This window comes from Ruditapes philippinarum, unplaced genomic scaffold (assembly GCF_026571515.1).
Source record: "Ruditapes philippinarum isolate M1 unplaced genomic scaffold, ASM2657151v2 ctg2964_1_1_1_1, whole genome shotgun sequence".
Taxonomy (NCBI): domain Eukaryota; kingdom Metazoa; phylum Mollusca; class Bivalvia; order Venerida; family Veneridae; genus Ruditapes; species Ruditapes philippinarum.
The window spans coordinates 23,200-48,558 of NW_026852339.1; the positions used below are offsets into that span (position 1 = coordinate 23,200).

Below are 25,359 nucleotides of genomic sequence, written 5' to 3' on the forward strand. Positions count from 1 at the left end.
ATGTTATTGTCGTAAAATTATAGCAACTAGGTATAACAGTACTAAATGTGAATTTGAGATAAAACGTATTTCTTTGCGCTATTTTGTTCTAAAAATGTAAGTTGTTCTTATCATAAGTGATTATGATTTTCAGTACAGTACAGTAAAAACTTTCACATGACATAAATCATGTATTGTGCACTAATCACCCGATATAAAGCGCTTTCATACTAAGTTTTGTATTCAATTGAAATGGTCAAGAAATTCAGAGCCAATTAAGGTAACAAATTAGATACATGTATATGGATATGAAGTTTTCTTGGTCTTTTTTTCTTTTTTCCCTTTTTTCTTCTTTTTTTCTCAGAGCTGTGTTGATTATTTCGGAATCAGCAAATCATAAAATGCAGATCTTTATTTATTCTTTTATTTGTCACAGAAACACAAGATTGGAGAGATCTTGATACAGCCAAACCTGTGTTAAAGACTACCTTAAAATGAACACCACCCTGTTAATAAAGGCCATTTTCGAAAAACCCTGCATTAATAAGATGGAACAGTATAACATCCAAAAGAACAGTCGTGCATAAGGGACATGTTCAGTATCTCTTTTGGGTGACCTTGGTTCGAAGGTTTGACCGTGTATTGTTTTACAATTCTTTATTGCCTTTTCAATTTATCCATGTCTGTCATGAAACTTGTCTATATACTTGACAGAATATAAATATAAACTGTTGTACACCGGGAACAAGTATTTTAGTCTTGATCTTGATCTTGATCTGTATACGGTGTGACGTCAAAGACATTATTTACACCGGCCTTTGCAATTATCAAGCGGCTTAGGGTAACATGATACCCTCTCTAATGATTTTTGCGAATGAACTGGATGTGTCCTTAAGGGTGTTTACATTATTTATCAAAAGGTCTGGAGGTAGAGAGTTCCATTCTTTCACAGTATTTGGGAAAAAAACTATACTTTAACACATCAGTACGCGACTGGATACGTAAGAAATGTTGACTATGTTGGTTCTTGGTAGATCTTTTACTACGTTGTAAAATATTTATATTTATATGTGCTTGTTTGTTTACACCTTTATTCATTAATATGAGTCTATTTTGTTGTCTTCGTTCCTTAAGGGATGGTAGATTTAGTTCTTTCAAAAGGGTTGTCATAGTACCAGGTTCGTAATTATAATTTGATGTTATAAATCTAACTGCTCTCTTTTGAACACTTTCTAGTTTTTCTTGTAGATAAAGTTGATGTGGGTCCCAAGCTGCACTACAATTTTCTAAGACTGGTCTAATAAGTCCTTTATATGCTTGTAATTTAACTTCTAGCGGGCAAGTTGATAGATTTCTTTTCAAAAGTCCCAGAGTTTTGTATGCTTTGTTACAGATTTCTTCCACATGTTTTCCCCAGTGCAAGTTACTTCTTATATGGACACCAAGATACTTAATAGATTGTAGAAATTCCAGTTTAGTATCCGCTCTAATAAAACTGTATTTCAAATAACACCTAATTTAAAAATAAATACATTTAAGAAAGTGATTCTCTTATAATAAATACTATTATTTAACAAAATCTCCTCAAATAACCAAATAGAGAAAAATAAAATCCCGAAAGGAAACCCAACGCGGCAAAATTGGAAATGTTGACTGCTCGGTTTGACTGAGCCTGTTCATGAACGGTAGTGGTAACCACACTGTCTTCTTTATTTGAACAAACTAAATAAGATATGGAGGTACTGGCCTAAATATAGTTTATCTATAATGATTTTTTTATTGTTAGTTATATTGACTCATTAACGTTCAAGGACTATAAATATATCTAGCCCAATTGAAAGCAAAAAAAATAAAGAGCCACATAATTATAAATATCTAAGCAAATTTCCTGAATATCTAACAAAATGTTGATTTAAAGTGCTAATCCGTCAATCTGTAAATGTCTTTAATCTAATCTCTGCCAATAGTTTAATACCACACACAAACTTACTTATACCACTTGCCCCTCACCGCTGTGGGTTCGAATCCCGACAGGGACTTTGGATTCTTTCATGTGAGGAAGCTATCCAGCTAGCTTACGGAACGTCGGTGGTTCTACTCAGGTGCCCGTTCGTGCCTGAAATAATGCACGGAAAGGCACATGAGGTCTTCCTCCACCAGTAAAGCTGGAACGTCGCGATATGACCTATACTGTGTCGATGTGACGTAAAACCCAAAAAACAAACAAAAACAAACAAACTTACTTATCAATAGCAATGTACATGATATTTGCTAGTTACATAACTATTGCATCTATTGCCCTTTTTGCACTTTGAAAAATAGGACCTTGTTTGGTTAACCTGTTCATGCAAGTTGGATATTTCTAAAGATTCCTCTTGCAATTTTATTTATTGACCATTTTCTTCCATATTTGACAGTTGCCTTGAAAAGTTTTCTAACTTTAGGGTCACTGAAGTCAAAGCCAATGATGCTAAATATTTAGACTTTTGCTCATATAGCCGTTTAAGCTCCTTGAACAACTAAATGAATTAATTAAGTAACGTTATTGTACACGGTATTGAAACATTTGACTACCTTTGGATGGAGTTTTGGGTCAATAGGTTAATGGTCTTTGTCCCCAGTGCGAAAACAATGTGTTTTTTTTACATTTTGCTTTAACAGCCTTTAAAGATTGATCTATGACTTTGATATTTGTTTTCAGGTCCCCTGATTTACAGTAGAGTTAAAACATAAACTTGTTAATTCAATGATACCAGTGTTAAAACAGATTTTAACCAGAGGCCAGTGGTTAACAGTTGATGACCGCGTGTGTTTAAGCCCTCTCAGGGCCCTATCAGGGCAAACAGTTGTTTCCTTAAGCAAGAAATTATACACTCAATGCTGAGTACCAGTTGGGTCCAGGAACTAATTCGAGAGTGTTTCAATATTTTATAGCTTTCTAAAATAAATTCTGTATAAACTACTCGCAAACCAGATCTTTTGAAACCTTTTCTAATACAGCATTTATTGACTGGTGTTTTGGGCGTTCTTTAGGGATGACGTTTTTTTTATGTTTATACATACCTTGGGCAAGCTTTTAACTTTCAATACTCTCAGGAATCACACGTTTGAAGGTCAAAGAAACTAGTGCTTAATGTAGATTTTCGCACATTTTTATTGTTTTTATTGACCAGTGTCTTCATATTTGGTAATACATGTACTTAACACTTTATTGATGGCCTTTTGCTTTTGGTAGTATTTGGGGTCATCGTCGGGCTTTTCATCATTCTTTTGCAAATAATTGAGACACTTGCTATATATCAAAAGTTTCAGGCAACTGTGCATAAGTCTGCTGTTCATACCATAAACGTAATGTTGAAATCGATTGGTATTTAAATAAACATTTTCAAAAAACAGATTTGCAACTATTGTTTTGAAAATCACCTTGATCACTATTAACATTAAATACGAACAATATGGTGTTTCATATCTTCTTCTTATTATTATTTTTGTTATTATTATTGTTTATTTTGTTTATTGTGATGGACTCAATTAATTAATTAATTTTATCTGCACATATATATAAATATTGCAATATGACTTATGGCACAATCGTATGTGTTTAGGGTCGATGGCATTTGTTTTAAACAATGTATATCCGTCCCGAGCCAAAACACATGTTAGATATTTTTCTTGCATATCCATATAACCTTATCCCATCATATTTTAAATTGTTTACCTTTATAAAACTAAAAAAGGAAAATTATATTATTATACCCGTAACTACTTTCTTACAACAACGTATGAAATTATAACTTCATTGTGTCTTCCTAAACGTGCTATTGTATAGCGCGTGACTCATCTGGCACCCCAATGCCATATGGAATTTCGGCATATGTAAAACTAACGGAATGATAGAAAATCTGCGTTTAGTACCGTTGAACCTTTGTATATTTAGGGGTGTTTAACCTTAAAATGGCTGCGCCCATGTGATGAAAATTGCATATGTTTATCAATGATCAATAATTGTAGACACATCTTTCGTTCAAGAAGATTGAGAATGAGCACTTTTGTGTCTAAGATTAATCGGATATCAGGGAAAATGGAATGGGATTTCAGGGAAGACGACTATGATTACAAACAAGAGATTGCTAGGTAACTGTACTAGTGTTCGGATATTGTACAGTTGAAATTTATACGGAAATATCGAAATGATAATAGTTTTGTGTTCCTTTATTTAGTTGTTTATTTTGCTGAAGCACGCAGATGTAAATTAAACGTATTGCCTGTAGAAACCTAGTTACCTTCATTTTACATGTTGTTGATTTGCCAGAATGCAGCATTTCACACGCCCCTTTTTCCGTTTATCTCCTTCATCCATGCAAATTATACTCGGTTCCTATGATATCAAGGGTTCTATGATATCAAGGTATTTAAATTTTCTGTGACTGCTAGTAAAAGCAACACATGATGATGCTAATATTTGTAAAACTTGCACACTAGATTCATTTTCATCTGCCAATAAATTTAATTTGGTGAATAATGAATGTATTTGTGGCAAGAAAACTATTTTATAAAACCTTCATATTTGACTACCATTTCCCTTAATGGTTTTTACACAGTCAATTAAAATATGTTATAAACACATATACTGACATATAGTCTGTTCATATAGTTTTAATTTTATAGCAAGTTAACTGTTGGAAGTTTTTCACAACTTAACTTGAAAGTTTTGACCCATCTATCTTTCCATTCTTGCTTTTTTTGGGATTACCTTGATACCGTAGTAACCTCCTCTGAAATACCCAAAATGGCAGACATTGAAAATATTCTAAAAAATGTCATTTTTATTGGTTCTTTTGAAATAATTTTTTTGACAAACATTTCTGGAAAAGGTTCAATTATAAGATGGAATAAAAATCTCATTCATTTATGATATTTAATTTATATTTAAATATTTTCTGATAAACGTTAAGTACCATGATATCATAGAACCCCGGGCTATATCAAGGGTTCTCTTGATTTTTTCCTCTTACCATGCCATATTGTGTAAACAATTAAATAGTGGATGAAGTTAAGTCTAAAGAAAGACAAAACTATGAAAAAATGAGTTATAATATATTTTTTTAGATTATTGATATTTAGAAAAAAAAGCAGACTATAATATTCTGGATTAGGCTTATATACTCCATATTTGTTGTATATTACTGTATGACATACAGGGCATTTTTTGTCTAAATTGTGAAGGGGCCTGGGCCTGTTCATTTTGTGAAAAAAAGCGCGATTCGTCATGAAATTGTGAAAAAAACCTGTAAATTGAAAACAGTAATTGCATTTTTTTTCAGACTTGAATTGACTTCTATTTTGTTTGATTGACATGCTTTTTCAAAGTTTAAGGTGTCTTTCTTTTGCATTTTTGAAAATTTTCAATGATTTGATTATACATGTAGTCCTGTTCAGAGACTGAGAGTATGTATCCTTTCTACACCTTTTTATCCTATTTTATCACCATGATCTGATTCGGTCATTTGTTCCGATAGTGACGATCCCGTTTCATGGGACGAAGGTACAAGACAAGGTTTCTCAACTGCTCTTACCATTATTTTACCATGATCGGATTCGATCATTTGTACCGATGATGGCGGTCGAAGGTACAGGACATGATTCTGTAATAACCGAATCTGGTGGTAGCACTTCTGCCCGGTTGTCTAGTTTTTGTTTTTTATGCCGAAATTTTGTTCTTGCGTTTTTTGTTTTGCATTGTATTTCCCATTTCGTGACATATTGAAACCGGAAATGTCACGCGATGAATGCTTGATTATAATTTCTGACTAGTCTAAAATCCGCTTTGAGCCGGTATTTTCAACCCGGTAAACATGCGCAAATACATTTAACTCGATTAAAACGTGTTTGCAATTGGCAAAAATCAAGTGTTACCGAAAGTAAACAATGAATTGAGAAGGAGTACAGATTCGAAGTCGAAGTCCTGATATTTTGTGAAATCTCTTTTGAGATTGTGAATTTTTTCCCGCCGCATTGTGAAAAAAAAGTGCAATTTCGAATTGTGAAGGGGCCGAACATCGGCCCCTGTTATAGAAGGAAAAAATGCCCTGACATATAAACAGTAATAAACAAATGGGTCTGTTCCAGGAGATTGCAAAACAAGTAAATAGTAGATGGAGTTAAACAGTGTTTTTTTTCACCAAAATATTCTACGAAATTCGGCCCCATGATTCCCCCCTCAAAATAGTATGTTTTTCCCCCCCCCCCCTTCAAAACCGAAATTTCCACCTATACGCCAGTGATTTTCCTTCATACAAAACCGACTCCGATAAAAGGCCTCTTTCCAACTGAAATTTTCTTTATAATCACGCAGTTTTCCCAAAAATCTGAATTTAAACCTGCTTTTTTACTTCCCAAATCAGCAATTTTAGAGATAATTTTTCCCAAAATCAAGTGGCTAAGGCCTCTTCCCAATTAAGTGAGAAAAATCATTACGGTAGCCTGAATTTGCCTTCAATGAATATCTTTTCTTTTTTTGCACCTTACTGCCGAAAAATGTTATATTTTATGCCTGTTAGATTTACTGTTAAGCAAGGTTGTTTACAAATCATTCTCAGGTACTGAGGTAGGTAAGGGGAGCTACTCCCGGTGTCCCAACAAGTTTAACATGCAACGCGTCAATATTTTAGATCCTTATATTTAGAAAAAGCAACGCTTTTAAACTTGTGTTGGAAGAGTTGCTCCCCTTTTCTACCAGAAAGAAAACAATATAAAATAAATAAACAAATAAAGTTCACCCTTCTCTTGCATTTTTCCCCCTCTAAAGGGCACCCAACCCCCTTCCCCCAAAATTAAAAAAAAATACAACACTGGAGTAAAATCTAAAGACAGACAAATAGATCTATGAAAAAAATGAGTTATAATAAATATATTTCTTTATTTATATTTAATAAGAAAAAAAACAGACTATATTCTGGATTAGGCTACAGGGCTTTTTTCCCCCTTCTATAGCAGGGTCCATTATAGGGCTGCTTCCTCAAAGAAAAAGTCTTTAAAATCATGCAAAAAATGAATTTACATCAAGTTTTGTCTTCCCCTTTTACAAATATACCATGTAAATTTCCCCCAAAATTAAGGGCAGGGCTGCTTCCCCAACCTGTGAAAAAAAGCCCAGGGCTTATTCCATATTTGTAGTACATTACTGTATAAGATATAAACAGTAATAAACATAGATAAGAACCCTATGTATATTTCAGAAGAAAACTTGATTTAATTTAATTGATATAATACACTTAAGAAAACAGATCTGAGGAACCTTATATATACTCCTGGTTTAAGCCCGGGAGTCTATTCCAGGGTATAGCCACATAAGTGAATTTACCAAACTTGTTCTTGTCTAAATCTACTGCGAATCTATTATTATACATTACATTGATTGCAATAAAAGATAATGACTAGTCATGATTTATTTTTCTACTTATAGATCTGCTTATGCTGACATGTTACATGATACTGAGAGGGTAAGTATCAACGCCATAATGATGTTTATTTTAAAATTGCATTTGATAAGACTGTCCAAACTGTTAAAACAAGAATAAGATAGTTGTAGTTTAAACATATGTTAATATTTATTGTGAGTAATCTCAGTAAAGCTCAGTGATTTTTTTCATAAAATAGAAGTAGTACCAAATAATGAACAAATTGTATTACTTAAACTTTCTGGAATCTATTCCCCTTTTAGTTCCATGTGACTCTGGTGTTGCTTTTAGTTTGTAACACCCGAGGTTAGTAAAAATCTTTTCCTGTTCCCACACCATATGGCATAAATTGTGTTGGTGTTGCGTAAAACCAAATAAAACAAACTTCGTAGCATTCTAACAAGGCCCTTAACTCGGCTGACCAACTTAAAATTTTCTTAAATTATTGAATGATACTGTACCACTGTGTCATAAATGAATAAAATTAATGAATAGCATGACCGTAAAATGATATTGTTTAAGATTATTGCTTTCCTTACAGAATCAGTTGTATTATAAAGGACTAGAAATAGCAATTGCTAAGTTGAGACAGAAAGGCCAGGCTGTACATGTACTAGATATTGGAACAGGGACTGGTTTATTGTCTATGATGGCTGCAAAACTTGGTGCAGACACAGTCCATGCATGTGAGGTATGTTAAAGTTTATCTTAGTAACCTTTGCATGAAATTTACTATGGAATTTCATTGGACCTCTGATGAAAATTATCCTTTGGTTGTTACTAAGCCATCTATCTATATGGATCAATGCAATGTGGTTTTACTGGAGGGTCAGTTTAATAGTTGTAATGTATATATGTTTATGGGAGGGCTCTTTAAACATCATCAACTCTAAATACATTTGTATACATGTACTTTATTTATGTAACAATGTAAAATTCTAACTGAAGTTAATATTATGTAAATTTATACATCAGGCAAATAAAGTTTTGTAAATTATGTATCTGTATAAAACTATTATTTAATAATAATTTAATGAACATGAACTGCTGTTTTTCTGTTTCTTTATTAAAATGAATACAGGTTATTATACAGTTGGGAAAAATTAGCTTGTATTTTTACATTTTTCTTATAGATGTATTTTTTTTTTTTGCCTAACTTTTAATTTCTATGGTATGCATATTAATATTATTCTTTTTTTCAGGCGTTCAAACCAATGGCTGAATGTGCCTCCAAAATAATTGCGCAGAATGGGTTTGCTGATAAGATTAAGCTAGTTCCAAAACGTTCCACAGATCTTGTGGTTGGAGAAGGTATGTAAACTTCAACAATTAACTTTTGTCTGTCATATAATTGCATATTTCTCGCAGATTGGGCTGCACTTTACAACCATTTTACATCTCATAAGTAAATGATGAGTTGTGTTCTTGGTATGACATGATTCTGTCACTGTCTGTTATGAATTGTAAATTTTTTATACAACTAACAGGAAATTGTGCTTTTTTGAAAAAATGAAAATGTATCACTCCCACGAAAAAAGAAACAAACAAAAAAACAAAAACAAAACAAAAACACAGCATTATTGGCACCAATAATAGGTATGTCTGGCTCTAGGGTAAGTGATTAGCTGTACATGTAATTTGTAAACCTTTGTTGCTACCTTATCCAATTAACCTTAAGCGTGATGCTCCATTACATAATTATGGCAGCCAGTGTAAGATTCATTAAAGATGATTTTATGGTATATTAAGATATCAGAAATACCGTATTTTGATAGGAAACAATGAAATAAGAAATGGAGATACTAGTTTTACAAGTTTGGTTTATACAGAATTTATTTCAGTAAGATTGTGTAGGAAGCTGTCAGCTTATAGACACACCAATCCAGTCCTGGAACCAACCAGTACTGAGCAATTAGTATAAAGTTTCTTGCTCAAGGAAACAACGACTTGTCCCTGATAGGGTTTGAACCCATACTACATATCATTGGTTACCCATGGTATATATTCTGTACATATTATTATATGTAGTATGTACAGAATATATATCGCAGGTAACAGGCATGAATCTAGGGGTCACTGGTTCGATTGTTGGACAAGGTGAAATTTCTCTGTTACATTTGATCTCAGGCAATCTTATGGTCACATGTCTCGCTGCTGATTCAGATATCAAAAGGGATTAGTATGGTAGTTGGTCACATTCAGAGAAATTGGTAATAACAAGTTAGTTACCTAGGAAAGTCAGTTAGGTGGAGGTGGACCAACCATCGAGATATGTCCGAGAATATGATAAAATTTGGGTAAAAATCAAGTGATGGAAATTCAAGATTATCTTCAAGTAGAAAAGTATTTTACATGTGAGAACCTTCATACAATCATAAAAACGACTTGCACAGATGAGCTAGTTTTTCATCAAAATCAAAGTGGTATTTCATAATAATATTTTACAGGTAAAGACCTTCCTAGAAGAGCAAATATATTGGTTACAGAAGTGTTTGATACAGAGCTGATTGGTGAAGGGGCTATAGGAACATTTACTCATGCTCACAAGGAGTTGTTAGAGGTATAAATATACAAAAAGTGACAATAATTTTATAAGTTTTAGAGCCATATTTACACGTAAGTCCACCTGCTTAGGTGGAGGCGGAGAGCATTAGATTTGTAATTTAGGGTAGCTTGTGTGATCATGGAACAAGGCAAAATTTCATAAGGTCTAACAGTCATTTGTCACTCACCACTAATTCATAGGGGATTAGAAGTCAATGTCTCAACCCTTAAAGGCAACGCCTTAGCCACAAGGGGGAAAATGTAAATGATACAATATTGTTTGTTTACAGGGTGTCAATTAATGTAACAAATACAAGTCATGATTGTTAAAATTTTGAAATTTAGATACATGAAGTTGCCTCTGATGGCAATTTTCTTGTATTGACATTTTTAACTTTTTATGTGTCTTAGTCTGCCAAAGGGTAGGTGAAGTTTAATAGACACAGGAAATGTGAAGATGTGCTAAATGTGGACATGCAAATTTCAGTGAATTTATTTTTTATTTCAGAAAGACTGTATAGTGATCCCATCCTATGCCAATCTTTATGTACAAGTAGTCACCTCTGACCTGGTTAGAAGATGGAATCAAGCTGAAGATATTGTAGTAAATGATAGCAGAGTTACTGCCCCTGATGAGATCTCCAACTGTGGTGGAGCACCTTCATTACATGACCTTCAACTTGATCAGTTGCCAATGGATACGTTCACTGTACTTACTGAACCAAAGAGGGTGTTTAGGTATAGGAAATCTATATCATTATGTGAAGAAACTGCAATGAATGATTTAAGTAGTATTTTTTGTTTCCTGTGTAATATATCTATTTACAATGTATGTGTAATGTAAGTATTTTGTTACAAACTGAAAATTTTGCATCTGAATGAATTAAGTTTTAGCAAAATTCCAAGTCCAAAAGAAGATAAAATTCTTAACTGTTATAGTGTTGTACATGTTTGTATATAATATATGGAAGAATTGTCCGCATCTTTTAGTATTTTCTGCATTTTGGTTTTTAGGTCTATTGGCTTTTGTCGTATTAATAGTAACTCAAAACTGAAATAACGCAAAGAGGGGCATCTGCAGTCTTCCTCCACCAGTAAAGCTGGAAAGTCGCCATATGACCTTGATTGTGTTGGTGCGATGTAAAATCCAACCTGAATAAAAGTTCCGTAAAACTTGAATGAATTGTAGTTTGCTATTTACAAAAGGTAAGTAAAATAGTTCTGATCTGTTGCACAAGTATGTCAGTCTAATGTGTGCAATTTATGTATTTTTCAGGTTTGACTTTACTGGAAAAACATCACTGCCATTTGAAAACACATCAATACTAGATTGTACAATGTTGAACACTGGGTTGGTAGATGCTGTGTTTATGTGGTGGGATCTGGAGATGGATCCTGACAGTGAAATTATCCTATGCTGCGCACCAAGGTGGGCCCATCCTACACCAAATGATATGCAGGTTTGTTGCATGTACATCATTCTTTATTGACTTCAAACCACTTGCATCTAACTGATGTGGGTTCGTGTGGGACTTTGGTGGTTTTATCTTGTCTTATTGTTTGCTATTGCTATGATCTTATCTTGGGACTTTTAATAAAAAGTATATCTTATTATTAAAGTGACTTGATGCTCATTGTCATGATGAAATTGAATTAGTAATATATTTCAAAAGATTGACTATTGTAATTATGATTGACAAAGACTTGATAAATGAAAAATGTTTATGATACAATACTAAAATGTAAAGCAGAAATAGTATATACACTATTCAATTAAAATCTTTAAACTCGTGTTTTATCAAATATGACCAAATAAAGTGGGGGCTAAGGGAAAAGCTGTATATCATAAGTGCATGGTAATGAGTTTAGGTTCAAAAGTTGGAAAACTATATTTTCTCCTAATGTTTGTACAGTAATATTTTTATTTACAGTGGAGGGACCATTGGATGCAAGCTATCTATTACCCATACAGCAGGCTATCAGTTGCCAAGGGTGATATTGTCAAGGTCATAAGTAAACATGATGAGTACAGTTTATGGTTTGATGTTGCCATGGAAACTGTGTAAGATTGAAATTATTTTTTTTTAAATGATATATTTTTTTAGACAAATACTAAGGGAGAAGTTGCTCTTTAATAACATGTAGAAAATGACTAGAAGTTCTTGTGACTAGCACACTTAATGATATGGTATTGCTTTGAAACTTTAAATACTTGTAAGTTACTATCACCCCCATGTTCAGACAAGAGGTTATAACTCTGTCATGGATTTTGACAAGATTTTGCCCCTTTTCGACTGAGAATTTAGGTTAAGTTTTTGTACCACCCCGCATATTTTGTATACCCAATGAGGTATTGGCCTGAAATTTTAAATACTTGTCTGTGACCATCATTCCCACTTCCAAATAATAAGACATAAGTCTGTCATGGAGTTTGACAAAGTTATGCCCCTTTTTAGACTTAAAATTTTGGTTATGTTTTTCGTACCACTCCACTTATTTTGTATACCCATTGAGGTAAGGATATTGCTTTTAGGCTTTGAATACTTGTAAGTGACTATCATTCTGATGTCCAGAAAAAAACTCTGTCATGGAATTTAACAAAATCATGCCATTTCTTCGGCTTATAAGTATTCCGGTCACGCCACTTGTTTCCTATTGCAGTATTTATAATAGTCAAGTGCACTGTTTTATGCCTCTTGATACTTGGAAGTTGAACAACATGTTAGGAAGTTACAGTGTTTGGTCAAGATAATTATATGAAAATATATTTGAGTATTGAATAGTTAAAGGTATTCTGAACTGAAAGGTTGAGTGAGCTCTTTAAACATTATTTGTAAGTTCATTATTCTTAAACATATTTGCATCTTCTGAGCTCAACTTTTCAAAGAATAGTGGAAACTATCTTACTCAGTTTAAATGAACTGCAGATTTGTCAATATTTGATTTAAAAAATTATTTGATCTTAAAAAATTCCTGTTATTTTTTTTTTTAGAAAAGAAAATTGTCCAGAGGAACGTCCTATATGTAGATGTGGCGCTCATATTTCCTACGGAAGAACAAGGATGGGCATGATTAATGATCCTGACAGGAATAAAATCTTTATTGACGTCCTGAAAAAGGTATATGTTTAGACCTGGGCAGGTTGCATAGGGACAAATAAACAAAAATCTTAGATCAATAGTTTTACTTAAACAGAAATCTTAGATCAATAGTTTTACTTGAATGTAGAAAAACAAAAAAATTGTAACAGTTTGCCTTTGAGTTGAAGTTGTTAATGGCCTTAGTATGTTTTTTAAGTTCTATCTGCCACAACAATTTTTTGGTCAAGGTGACCTTTAATCTAAATTACCTCTTTTTCTAAAAAATAGGAAGTTTACTATTCAGCACTTGGAAAGTGGAGTACACTGCTTATTGTTTGATTAACCATGGAAGAGTCCTGATGACAGCTTTTTAGTCCCCTACCGGTTTACCGGAGGGGACTTTAGGTTTACCCTCTGTCCGTCCGTCTGTCCGTCCGTCCGTCCACAAAACTGGATCCCGCGATAACTTGAAAAGTACTGAAAATATTTTTATGAAACTTGGTATATGGATAGATGGCAGTATGGAGATTATGCACGTCTTTTTCATTACTTCCTATGTTGAAAATTCTGGTTGCTATGGCAACAAATAGGCTGAAAATATGGCAAATTTTACACATAAACTGGATCCCACGATAACGCAAAAAGTACTTGAAATATTTTTATGAAACTTGACATATGAGTAGATGGCAGTCTTGAAATTATGCACGTCTTTTTCTTTTCTTCCTATGATGAAAATTCTGGTTGCTATGGCAACAAAAAGGTTGAAAATATGGCAAATTTTACACATAAACTGGATCCAGTGATAACGCAAAAAGAACTGGAAATATTTTTATGAAACTTTACATATGGGTAGATGGATGTCTTGAGATTATGCACGTCTTTTTCTTTTCTTCCTATGTTGAAAATTCTGGTTGCTATAACACATAGACTGAAAAAATGGCAAATTTTACACATAAACTAAATCCAGTGAAAACCCAAAAAGTACTGGAAATATTTTTATGAAACTTGACATATGGGTAGATAGCAGTCTTGAGATTATGCATGTCTTATCTGTTCTTCCTATTTTGAAAAAATATCAGTTGCCTTGGCAACAAATAGGCTTAAAACATGGCAAATATAACAATATTTGTGATTAGTCAAAAAGAGCTGAATTTTTTTTATGAAATTGCATCTTTAATTCAAGAGTTATCTCCTCTTTAAGAATTTTGCTTTTAAAATGCTATATTTTGGTAACAGGGATGTTTCAAATATTAACTTTAGAGTGTCCTTCAGTCCGTCTGTCTGTCTGTTCATAAAAACTGTTTCCTGTGATCACTTTTAAAGAACTTTTCCAACAAATTTACTTAAAATAGAGAAAAATTGAAACACTAGTGAATGGCCAATGGCCCTTCAGCATGTTGATGGGGTTCTAACCGGTAAGGGACTTATGGATTGCTTGCAATACTATTGCTTGTTTTCCTTATTTTATCTATTGTGTACTTTGCCATCCTTATTGACAGGGTCCACCTGAATCATAATTATTTCAATGAAATAGATGGTTTATTTTCCAGAATATATCAGAAAGTTTTTTTCTTTTCCAGAATATATCAGAAAATTTTGTTTTTCTTTTTTAGAATATATGGGAAAGATTTCTTTTCCTTTTTCAGAATATATCAGAAGAAAGCACCTGTCTGTGTATAAGTGATGGCAGTCTGTTACCACTGATTGCCGCTCGACTTGGTGCAAAACATGTCTACACAATAGAAACAAACCACATGTGTAAGCGGGTGATTAAAGAGTTCATAAAACATAACAAACTACAAGATAGTGTTACTGTTCTAGATAAATTACCTGAAGATATAGGAGAAACAGATATACCAGAAAAGGTAAATGCAGGTTTTTTTTCCAGGAACATGACCCATACCCATGGAATTGGGAATTTCAGTGATGTTTTGTTAAAAAATGGGAAAAAATGCATGAATTAAATTATGCAGTGATTAAATGAATGCAAAGAGTCACTGTCTAGGACAACATCTTAATACATTTAAGCACCATAACAGTGAAGAAGGCCTTGTTTTCAAGGATTTTACATTTTGTTATTATTTTTATGCCCCCACAATGTGGGAGCATATAGCGTTGCACTTGTCCGTCCGTCCGTCAGTCCGTCCGTCCGTCTGTACGTCCCGAAATCTTGTGAACGCAACTCCTCTTAAACCGGATGGCAGATTTTGCTTAAACTTACAGGGATGAACAACCTTAATGTGTAGATGGTAGTAAAGGAAGGAATTTTTGCTGCGACTAAATTTAACAGAATTATGGCCCTTTGTTGATTTTTTCACTAGATACTATGTAGAAATTTTGTGAACGCAACTCCTCTTAAACCGGATGGCAGATTTTGCTTAAACTTACAGAGATGAACAACCTTAATGTGTAGATGGTAGTAAAGGAAAGAATTTTTGCTGCGACCAAATTTAAGAGAATTATGGCCCTTTGTTGATTTTTTCACTATATACTATGTAGAAATTTTGTGAACGCAACTCCTCTTAAACCGGATGGCAGATTTTGCTTAAACTTACAGGGATGAACAACCTACAGGTGTAGATGGTAGTAAAGGAAGGAATTTTTGCTGCGACCAAATTTTACAGAATTATGGTCCTTTGTTGATTTTTTCACTATATACTATGTAGAAATTTTGTGAATGCAACTCCTCTTAAACCGGATGGCAGATTTTGCTTAGACTTCCAGGGATGAACAACCTTAATGTGTAGATGGTAGTAAATGTGTAGATGGTAGTAAAGAAAGGAATTTTTGCTGCAACCAAATTTAACAGAATTATGGCCCTTTGTTGATTTTTTCACTATATACTATGTAGAAATTTTGTGAACGCAACTCCTCTTAAACCGGATGGCAGATTTTGCTTAAACTTCCAGGGATTAACAACCTTAATGTGTAGATGGTAGTAAAGGAAGAAATTTTTGCTGCGACCAAATTTAACAGAATTATGGCCCTTTGTTGATTTTTAGTTTTCAACTTGTGGCACATGTAGTGCAAAAAATATTTGACCTAGAGTCATAAGATTGACAGAACAGTGGCGTGTGGGGGCATCCGTGTCCTATGGACACATTTCTTGTTATTTTTTAACATTCAATTGGGAATTTTTTCCTTTGGATTGGGAAAATAATATACTATTTTCAATGGGGAATATGACCGAATTTCAGCTATAAAATAAGGCAAAAAACCAAAAAAAACCCGATGAAATGACAATATTGATAGGTGTATTTCATATTTAACCCATTACTTCATGAGCATTTTGTGAAAAATGGCTGTTTTCATTGAAAAGTCTCCCGTTACAAGTTCAAATTGCTATAATACTATAAAAACTGCTTCAACACTAATCAAACTTGGCACAAATGTTGACTGGACCATTGCACTTGAAACAACATGCTCAGGCTTAAATTTTCTGTTACCATGGCAACGAGGGGACATCTCAAAATTGCCAAAAATCACTATTTTGAGTTGATTTTTTCCATCAAAATTGATTTCAAAGTGCTGCACTTTCTCAATGGATTGAGATAGAGTCAAATGCTTTTCAGCGTTGGTTACACGTTACCTTATGATCAATCTGGGGTCATTTACAGCCTCTCACAAGTCCAAAATTTTTCTTGGCGATGAGGGGGACTCCGCCCCCCTTCAAACCCCAAAACAGAAGGGGGCACATCCCCCTTCTGGCAACCCCCTGATGTATCTTTTGGTTGGGGGGCCGCGCCGAAAAAGAGGTCACTTTTTTTAACACCATTTCTCAAACAAAAACAAGTGTTTGGGGCCTAAATAAGGCATTTTTTCATCATTTGAGACAACAAAAGGGGGGGGGGGGTGAAAAAGGCGTTAAAAGGCATGTATATGAAGTAATGGGTTTTAACTGAAAATGATGAAAATACTTGAAATTACCCTAAATCGCGTTTTTTCATGTTTAAACATGGCCTGTCATATAAATTTGAAGAAAAATTGTTGTTTTGTAGATTTTTTTATTTTTTTCATTAACCCATTACTTCATGAGCATTTTGTGAAAAATGGCTGTTTTCATTGAAAAGTCTCCCGTTACAAGTTCAAATTGCTATAATACTATAAAAACTGCTTCAACACTAATCAAACTTGGCACAAATGTTGACTGGACCATTGCACTTGAAACAACATGCTCAGGCTTAATTTTCTGTTACCATGGCAACGAGGGGACATCTCAAAATTGCCAAAAATCACTATTTTGAGTTGATTTTTTCCATCAAAATTGATTTCAAAGTGCTGCACTTTCTCAATGGATTGAGATAGAGTCAAATGCTTTTCAGCGTTGGTTACACGTTACCTTATGATCAATCTGGGGTCATTTACAGCCTCTCACAAGTCCAAAATTTTTCTTGGCGATGAGGGGGACTCCGCCCCCCTTCAAACCCCCAAAACAGAAGGGGGCACATCCCCCTTCTGGCAACCCCCTGATGTATCTTTTGGTTGGGGGGCCGCGCCGAAAAAGAGGTCACTTTTTTTAACACCATTTCTCAAACAAAAACAAGTGTTTGGGGCCTAAATAAGGCATTTTTTCATCATTTGAGACAACAAAAGGGGGGGGGGGTGAAAAAGGCGTTAAAAGGCGTGTATATGAAGTAATGGGTTAAGTGGCATTATGCCCATCCAAAATTATATGGTAAGTATATAAGTGAAAGTCAATACATTTATAACTTGAAATGAATTGTTCTGTAATGGAAGATCTGTAATAATATAATAAATAATTATGTTGATAGTATTCAGTATCATACATGAAAAAAAACCACAAAAGAATTGTATAAGGATATTGTTGGTAAGTGTTATGATACATGTACATGATTCGTTCAATCTTCTATTATGCCTTTGGATAGTCTGTTTCTGGTATTTGACTGTTATCTGTTCTTTTCATTTAAGAAATAACATCGGCCTGAGAGGTGTATATCGGCTATTTAACACCGGTTTGGAGTTTTGATGCGTAGGAATTGACCACGAAGGCCGTAGGCCTGAGTGGTTAATTTTGTCGTATCAAAACGACAAAACCGGTGTTAAATAGCCGATATACACCTCTCAGGCCGATCTTATTTCGATTCTAACACGATGAAATAAGGAAAATCACTAATGTTATTTTTCAAGCGGAAATAACTTCCGGTGCCGATTTTCGTATAACGCTGTTCGATTTTCGCATCCTACTGTTGCGAAGATAGAGAAATTATTAAACAAAAGAAATAATAAGAAAAAACACGTTATTTTATCAAGTTTTCAACATTAAAAACTTACGTCGTATTGTGTTTACATCAGTGCCGCATTTATCATTCTTGTATGTATGAAATAACGTCAGCTTGTTTATGAATGAGTTGTTTACTTAGGATGACGTCATTACGCTGCTTACGGATTGGCGCCGTGTTGTCAAAATATTTATTAGCTGATATGGATCTAATATGTGGCGTTAGTGTATGTGAGATATTATTTCGGTATTGTATGAAGAGAAAACATTATACGAAATGAAAATTTAAATAAAAATGCTTTTAATTGTTGCTTTAAAATGCTTTGTAAACTATACAATCGAGGGTGAAAACATAACAGCGCATATACAAGTAGTCCCTAACAGGTGTTTATTGGCAGTTTAACACCAGTGTTTTTCCTTCTTTGTCTATAGTGACAAAATCACGTAAGTGTTAGAATTCATATTGACATATAGGGGAACCAGTATTTCAATCTTATCTTCTTTCAAGAGATAATTTGTGTTTTTGGTACCTGGCATACCTATTCTTTTCATTTCAGATTGACATTATAATAGGGGAACCAGTATTTCAATCATCTCTTCTTCCATGGGATAATATGTGTTACTGGTACCTAAGTCAGCAGTTCGGGAACCATTTGTCAGACCAATGTAAAGTGTTACCAGGGAAAATGACAATATATGCCATAGCTGTAAATTATGTAGATTTATGGAAGATCCGGGCAGATGTTGGAATTTGTGAGGGCTTTAACATACAAGAATTTGATAAGATTATTCAGGTAAATTCTAGTTTTTCATAGATGGATAAATGCATGCAAATCTTTCTTAACTGAAATTATAACAATTTCAGAGTAAGCTTTCTATAGCTACTTATATGTTTTCACAATAATAAAATTAAATTAAATGCTTCTTGTTTGAGAGTGAGTAAAAGATACTCAGCTAGAAAAATCATTTTTAAAATAAAAGTAACAAATTTTGTTCCTTTGGTGACAGAAATAGAATTCTTGCATATCAGATAGGATTATGCTGGTGCTAGAAAAACCTGTTACTGCTGTAAACAGTTACTCTAGCTAGATATTCTTTGCTGTAGTGGCAGCCGATGTAAGATCCTTATACAGTAAACAGTAAACTCCGCTTATAGCGAACTCATCGGGACATTCAAAATATGTTCCTTATATCCGGAGTTCCTTGTAAGCATATAGCGAATTAGTTCCTTATATCAGAAGTTTTTATAGCGAACAGTTTTACATATAACGAACTAATTGTTTACCATTATCCTCCATTTTGAAGAGCATTTGATTAAGAGAAATAACTCTTGGTTCGTCATTGTTGTCTCCCTTATATTGTTTCAATAAAGAAAAAAGGAATAATTGCAGTGTTGTTTCTTTTTAATATATTTTTATATATAAATATATTTATAACATAATTATATTATATGTACCATATATGCAATATTGTTATTTATTAACAATAGAATATCATGCACAAAAAATCACTTTGCTGAGAAGAAGTCGCTAATTTTAGTTTGGGAATGTTTACAACTCTTCAAGTTAAATTCAATATCCAATATTTTTTTAAAAACTGTTTCTTCAACATGTGCATTGGACTCAAAGTATGTTCTAATCTTGTGCAAACAATCAATAGCTTCATTTTTTGACACAACCGGCAGATCATCTAAATAGCTCTCGTCTTCGGATGATTGACAGTCATCGTCATTATTTGTTCCTAATATATCAGCTACAATATCAGAATCATTTTTTGCCTCAGTTATTGTTTCATTTTCCTCTGCAGGCAAGATATCATTAAATGAAGTGTCTGTGTTTGTTATTGTCCGCAGACGAGCAAGGGGAATTTCATCTCTCATATTTTCTATCATTTGTGCGAGTGGCATGTCGTCATCATCGTCCATGGTTTCCTCTTCTGCGATGAACCCAGATTTTCTAAAGCATTTCATAATAACAGTTGGTGAAACATCTCTCCATGCTGCAAATGCGTATCTTATGGCTACAAGCACGTTGATGCCCGGCTCTTTCTTTCTATCGTATGACTGAAGTAAAAGAAAGCGCTATTATGAGATATGTTTTCATTGTTCCCATTTAAAGATATTTTATGTAGCTGTATGAAATAAGATACTGTATTACCAATATAAATAGAGAGTAATTTCTTTTAGATGTAAACAAACTTTACTTAAAAAAATTTGTATCAGTTTGTATTTGTCAATTAATAGATGTCAAAAAATAGCAGTGTTTAATATCTGTTGAAAAGGTCATTAATAATGATACGATTTCTATACATTGTTTGCCAAGATATTCGCACCTCCTGGAGACAGGCTTTGTAGTGCACTGATTGATGCATTGTTATAGGTGTTTACAATTTGCTTACATCAATGATATGTTCCACCATACGCTGTCTGTATTTACATTTGAAGTTGTAAATAATGCCCTGGTCACAAGGTTGTAAAACCGATGTGGTGTTCGGCGGAAAAAAAGCCAAAGTTATCGACTTTAACCCAGTCAATTTAGGATGAGCAGCACAGTTGTCCACAATCAGTAATACCTGTAAAAAATATATCGAATTCAAATAGTATAACGTGTTATTAATACCGAAAAAAATACTGTAAAGCAGATTAAAACATTTTTTCAAAAGCTTTTCCATAATGGCTTGAACTAATATCCTCATTACTGTTGCTTAATTTATATAAAGCACAATATGCTAAGATACATTGTATTAATTAAATTTACAAGTTGTCATTCTTTTATAATAAATTGATCGTACTGAAACGAGTTGATTTATTAACTTATTATAAATATAATGCAAATCTCACCTTTCTCGATTGAGATGAAAACTTTCTGTCAAGTTGTAGCACCCAGTCAGAGAAAAGTTTCCCTGTCATCCAGGCCCGTTTATTGGCAAGGTAAGTCACAGGTAAGGACTTCACACCTTTAAAACATCTGGGATTAGCAAATCGGCCAATAACAACGAGTTTAAGCTTCTCCGATCCATCCATGTTGCAAGCAACTAAGAACGTTAATCTTTCTTTGCCTTTTTTTCCTCCAGTGCAGGTTTCACCACGGACATTAAGAGAGTATGATGGCATAAGTTTGTAGAAGAGCCCCGTTTCATCAGCATTAAATATGTTTTTAGGGGAGAAATCTTTCAGCAGGGCAGGCAAAGTTCGCTCCTTCCATTCATCAGTCACCGATGAATCAACGATTCCGCTCTCTCCACTTATAGCACGAGAAACAATGTTGTGCCTTCCCTTGAAACGTTCTACCCAGCTTCCCGAAGCACTTAAAATAAAAATAACAAACGAATACATTTCCATTAAATATGTCTATTTTAGCCCGTACAACTGAAATAGCAAGGGATTTTAAAATTCCAAAACGCATGCTAATTAGAATTGTGTATTTTTACTTTATAATTAACTGATTCTGAATTAATTTTTTTTTTTTCATTTTTATCACTTCACTAAGACAAAATAAATAAGAAATTCACATACCTGAAGTCCATATGGCCGAGACTTTTAGCGAGGTCATCAGCTTTCTTTTGAAGAATAATGCCGCTGATTGGCATGCTACTGGCTCTGGCACCTTTAAACCACTCAAAAAGTGCCGAGTCCACATCATCGTATTTTCCGGAACGATGTCGCTTCCGTTTCGGTGAGGATGTTGACGTTTGATACTCCTGTAGAATGATTTCCTTTTTAGACACAATACCCGAGAGTGTACTTTTTGGAATTTGAAAATCCTTTGCTATTTCAGTCTTAGTTTTCCTGCCTTTTTCAATTTCTCGTAAAATATCATATTTTGTTTCTAAACTCAGCGCTTTTCGTTTTCTTTCCATTATAAAGAATAAACAAGCTTTCGATATATATTTTATGGGTGACTTTTACTCAAGATAGATGCAGATCTCTTTTTATTCAACCAAGCGTACTTTTCAATGGATTTTACTCAAGAAATAGCATGCGTTTTTATGTTGAAAACCGATTGCAAATAATCATAATTATTTTCCTCGGGCAATAATTTTAAAGAAAAAAAGTAATAGGATAAATTGGATAATCGTTTTATTTTGGTGACAAGAACTCATGCTAAAAATACCTATTACGTATTGCTATACAAATTTATTTTCATAACTGTGTTGAACTGCATACAACAATAAACGGTACATTCGGCCAAGTTTTAATCTGTGTCGATGAAAACGAAAGTAGAAAATGTCTGATCTGTTTACGGACAGCCGATTTTGGAGTTCGTTATAAAAGTGTATTTTTCTGTACTTTTAATGGCATTGGGACTAAAAAATTAGTTCCTTATAAGCGATAATTCCTTATAACCGTGTTCGCTGTAACCGTAATTTTTTATATTAAATAAAGAAGGGCAAAATTCGGGCCAAAAATTTTTGTGAAGTTTACTGTAGTATTATAAAAAGTTAGAGAGAATTGGCTAAAAAGATTATTTTAAAGATAAATCTCACAGCTTTTGTTGCCTTGGTGATAAAAGTATCAATACATGTACATTTGTAATAAAGACTGCACATGACTGTTTGTTTATGCACATGACTGTTTGTTTATGTACATGACTGGTTTGTTTAGGCACATGACTGTTTGTTTATGCACATGACTGTTTGTTTAAGCACATGACTGTTTGTTTGCACATGACTGTTTTGCACATGACTGTTTGTTTTGCACATGACTGTTTGTTAATGCACATGACTTTTGTTTATGCACATGACTGTTTGTTTATGCAAATGACTGTTTATTTATTTCAGAAAAGCTCAGAGGAAGTAGATGAGAATGTAGAACCGCATCCACTGTGGGAGTATCCTTGTACAGCAGCCGGTAATCAGCAACAAGTGTTAAACATAGACTTTACTAAGTCAATGACTGACACATTACCTGAAGACAGGTGTATTTGTCTTAATGTTGCAAGGTTAGTTTTGTTTGATACTAAAACATTCTTTCTTGTCTGTTTTTTATGCCATGGCTTAGTGGTGGGGTGCGTGTAGTTTTTCCCAATGTCCATCCTTAGACTGACCAAACAGTTAAATGTCCAGAAAGCCATGTCCTTTGGACAAATTTTTAGCTTTTTGACAAATTTATTTAGATCTCTTGGTTGCCAAAAAAGCGAATGACATGCAACCATTACAGGCACTAATGCATAAGCGTTACTGGGGAGCAGTGGCCTTGTGGTTAAGGTGTCTGCCTATCAACCAAGGGATCATGGTTTAAGCCCTACTTGGGTCACGACCATGTTTCTTCATATGACACCAGTACTGGTTAATTCCAGGAAGCGAACTATTGATATAAGTTACATGAACTTGTTTTCGCAATCAAATTTAAACTAAAAGCGTCACTTGTAAGTTTCAGGAATTGAACTTAAAAGTAGGTTCAAGCTCTATTCTCAAAACAAGCTTAAATAAATAATGTTTAAACAATGAAAATTCATAACTATTCAAGAATAATTTGAGTGTAATACAATACTTAAATTGAGAATATTCTTGGGTATTGCCATGGGTCTCTCAAACAGGTTTTGTTTACATGCTCATAAAGCTTAATGGTATTTGTTATGATATTTGTTAATATTTTACAGCAAAGAACCATGCAATGGCGTTGCCATGTGGGTGGAGTTTGATTTTGGAAATAGTCATGTGATCACAACAGGACCAAAACAGCCAATCAAAATTGGAGAAAAAGTTGTATGGGACTATCATTCAAAACAAGGTGTCCATTTGTTTTATAACAACCAGAAAACAAGGTGTAGTTCTGAAAGTAGTGCAATAGATGTAAAGGTGGACTTTATACCGAAAGAAGGAAAATTGGACTTTAAGTTTTCTCCGAAATGGTTGTAAAAACAGATTGTTTTTAATAGCACAAAGTAATTCAACTTACTGTTAAGTGCATCATACATGTATGTGGAAGGAAAATAGGAAGTTTAAAAATAGTTATTCCATGAATAAGGTTAAAAACAGGCAGCTGGTCTGAGTTCATACACAGGTAGTCCATTGTTAAGCAGTTCATGGCTAAAGGTTGAAAAAGAGGCAGTTCATGGTTAAAGTTTAAAAAGAGGCAGTCCATGGTTAAAGTCTAAAAACAGGCTGTTAATGGTTAAAGTCTAAAAACAGGCAGTTCATGATTAAAATTAAAAAACAGACAGCCATGGTTTAAGTTTAAAAACAGACAGTTCATGGTTAAAGATTAAAAACAAACAGGCCACATGTGGTTAAGGTTAAAAACAGGCAGGTCATGGTTAAAGTTAAAAAACAGACAGGTCATGGTCAAAGTTTAAAAACTGACAGGCATGGTTAAAGTTAAAAGACAGGCCATGGTTAAGTTTAAAAAAAGACAGGCCATGGTTAAAGTTTAAAAAAAACTTACAGGCCATGGTTAAAGTTAAAAAAACAAACAGGCAATGGTTAAAATTTAAAAAAGGCAGATCATGGTTAAAGTTAAAAAACGGACAGGCCATGGTAAAAGTTTAAAAACTGACAGGCCATGGTTAACATTAAAAGACAGGCCATGGTTAAAGTTAAAAAACTTACAGGCCATGGTTAAAGTTAAAAAAAAAAAAACAGGCAATGGTTAAAATTTAAAAAAGGCAGGTCATGGTTAAAGTTAAAAAACAGACAGGCCATGGTTAAAGTTAAAAAAAAAACAACAGGCAATTGTTAAAATTAAAAAAAAGACAGGCCATAGTTAAAGTTAAAAAAAGACCTTTAAAAACAGATAGGCAATGGTTAAAGTTTAAAAACAAACAGACCATGGTTAAGACTTCAAACAGGCAGTTCATGGTTAAAAGTTCGCACACAGACAGTCATTGCTAGACAGTCCATTGTTATAGTATAAAAACATCCAGTTTTTGGATAAATGTGCTTAAACTTACAAAAATTGTTTTCACTTTTATTGTTTGCTGATAATTTGTTTTATAAATCCTTTTTCGTGTATATTTACAGCTTTTCCCTTAGTGTTGCTAAATGCTGTTGTTTGTGATAAGTGTCAACCTTCTTTTTAATAAACTATATAGACAGCTTTTGTGTTTTTAATGACTTA

The 25,359-nt window shown here is 33.6% G+C and overlaps 2 protein-coding genes across 2 annotated transcripts; one reads left to right on the plus strand and one right to left on the minus strand.

Moving 5' to 3' along the window:
- The first annotated feature begins 3,906 nt into the window (after positions 1 to 3,906).
- LOC132757294 (protein arginine N-methyltransferase 7-like) lies at positions 3,907 to 25,337 on the plus strand. The gene is made up of 13 exons (XM_060748543.1): positions 3,907 to 4,113; positions 7,445 to 7,481; positions 7,981 to 8,130; positions 8,642 to 8,750; positions 9,887 to 9,999; positions 10,492 to 10,721; positions 11,260 to 11,443; positions 11,915 to 12,045; positions 12,976 to 13,102; positions 14,710 to 14,928; positions 18,860 to 19,096; positions 23,082 to 23,242; positions 23,903 to 25,337. The coding sequence occupies exons 1-13, from the start codon at positions 3,974 to 3,976 to the stop codon at positions 24,159 to 24,161; spliced, it is 2,097 nt and encodes a 698-aa protein (XP_060604526.1). The 5' UTR covers positions 3,907 to 3,973; the 3' UTR covers positions 24,162 to 25,337.
- Positions 19,479 to 22,178, minus strand: LOC132757284 (tigger transposable element-derived protein 4-like). The gene is made up of 4 exons (XM_060748534.1): positions 21,817 to 22,178; positions 21,142 to 21,607; positions 20,700 to 20,873; positions 19,479 to 20,364 (listed from the first exon to the last, which is right to left on the minus strand). Exons 1-4 carry the CDS (start codon positions 22,158 to 22,160, stop codon positions 19,810 to 19,812), a joined length of 1,539 nt encoding a protein of 512 aa, XP_060604517.1. The 5' UTR covers positions 22,161 to 22,178; the 3' UTR covers positions 19,479 to 19,809.
- Positions 25,338 to 25,359: the final 22 nt, after the last annotated feature.

Excerpts from the sequence above, each read along its gene's own strand:
- LOC132757294 (XM_060748543.1), top strand. The coding sequence starts at position 3,974 with ATGATCAATAATTGTAGACACATCTTTCGTTCAAGAAGATTGAGAATG. Across the intron at positions 11,444-11,914 it reads CTACACCAAATGATATGCAG|TGGAGGGACCATTGGATGCA; the intron begins GTTTGTTGCATG and ends TTTTATTTACAG. Across the intron at positions 12,046-12,975 it reads GATGTTGCCATGGAAACTGT|AAAAGAAAATTGTCCAGAGG; the intron begins GTAAGATTGAAA and ends TTTTTTTTTTAG.
- LOC132757284 (XM_060748534.1), bottom strand. The coding sequence starts at position 22,160 with ATGGAAAGAAAACGAAAAGCGCTGAGTTTAGAAACAAAATATGATATT. Across the intron at positions 21,608-21,816 it reads CTCGGCCATATGGACTTCAG|TGCTTCGGGAAGCTGGGTAG; the intron begins GTATGTGAATTT and ends TTTTATTTTAAG. Across the intron at positions 20,874-21,141 it reads TTTCATCTCAATCGAGAAAG|GTATTACTGATTGTGGACAA; the intron begins GTGAGATTTGCA and ends TATTTTTTACAG.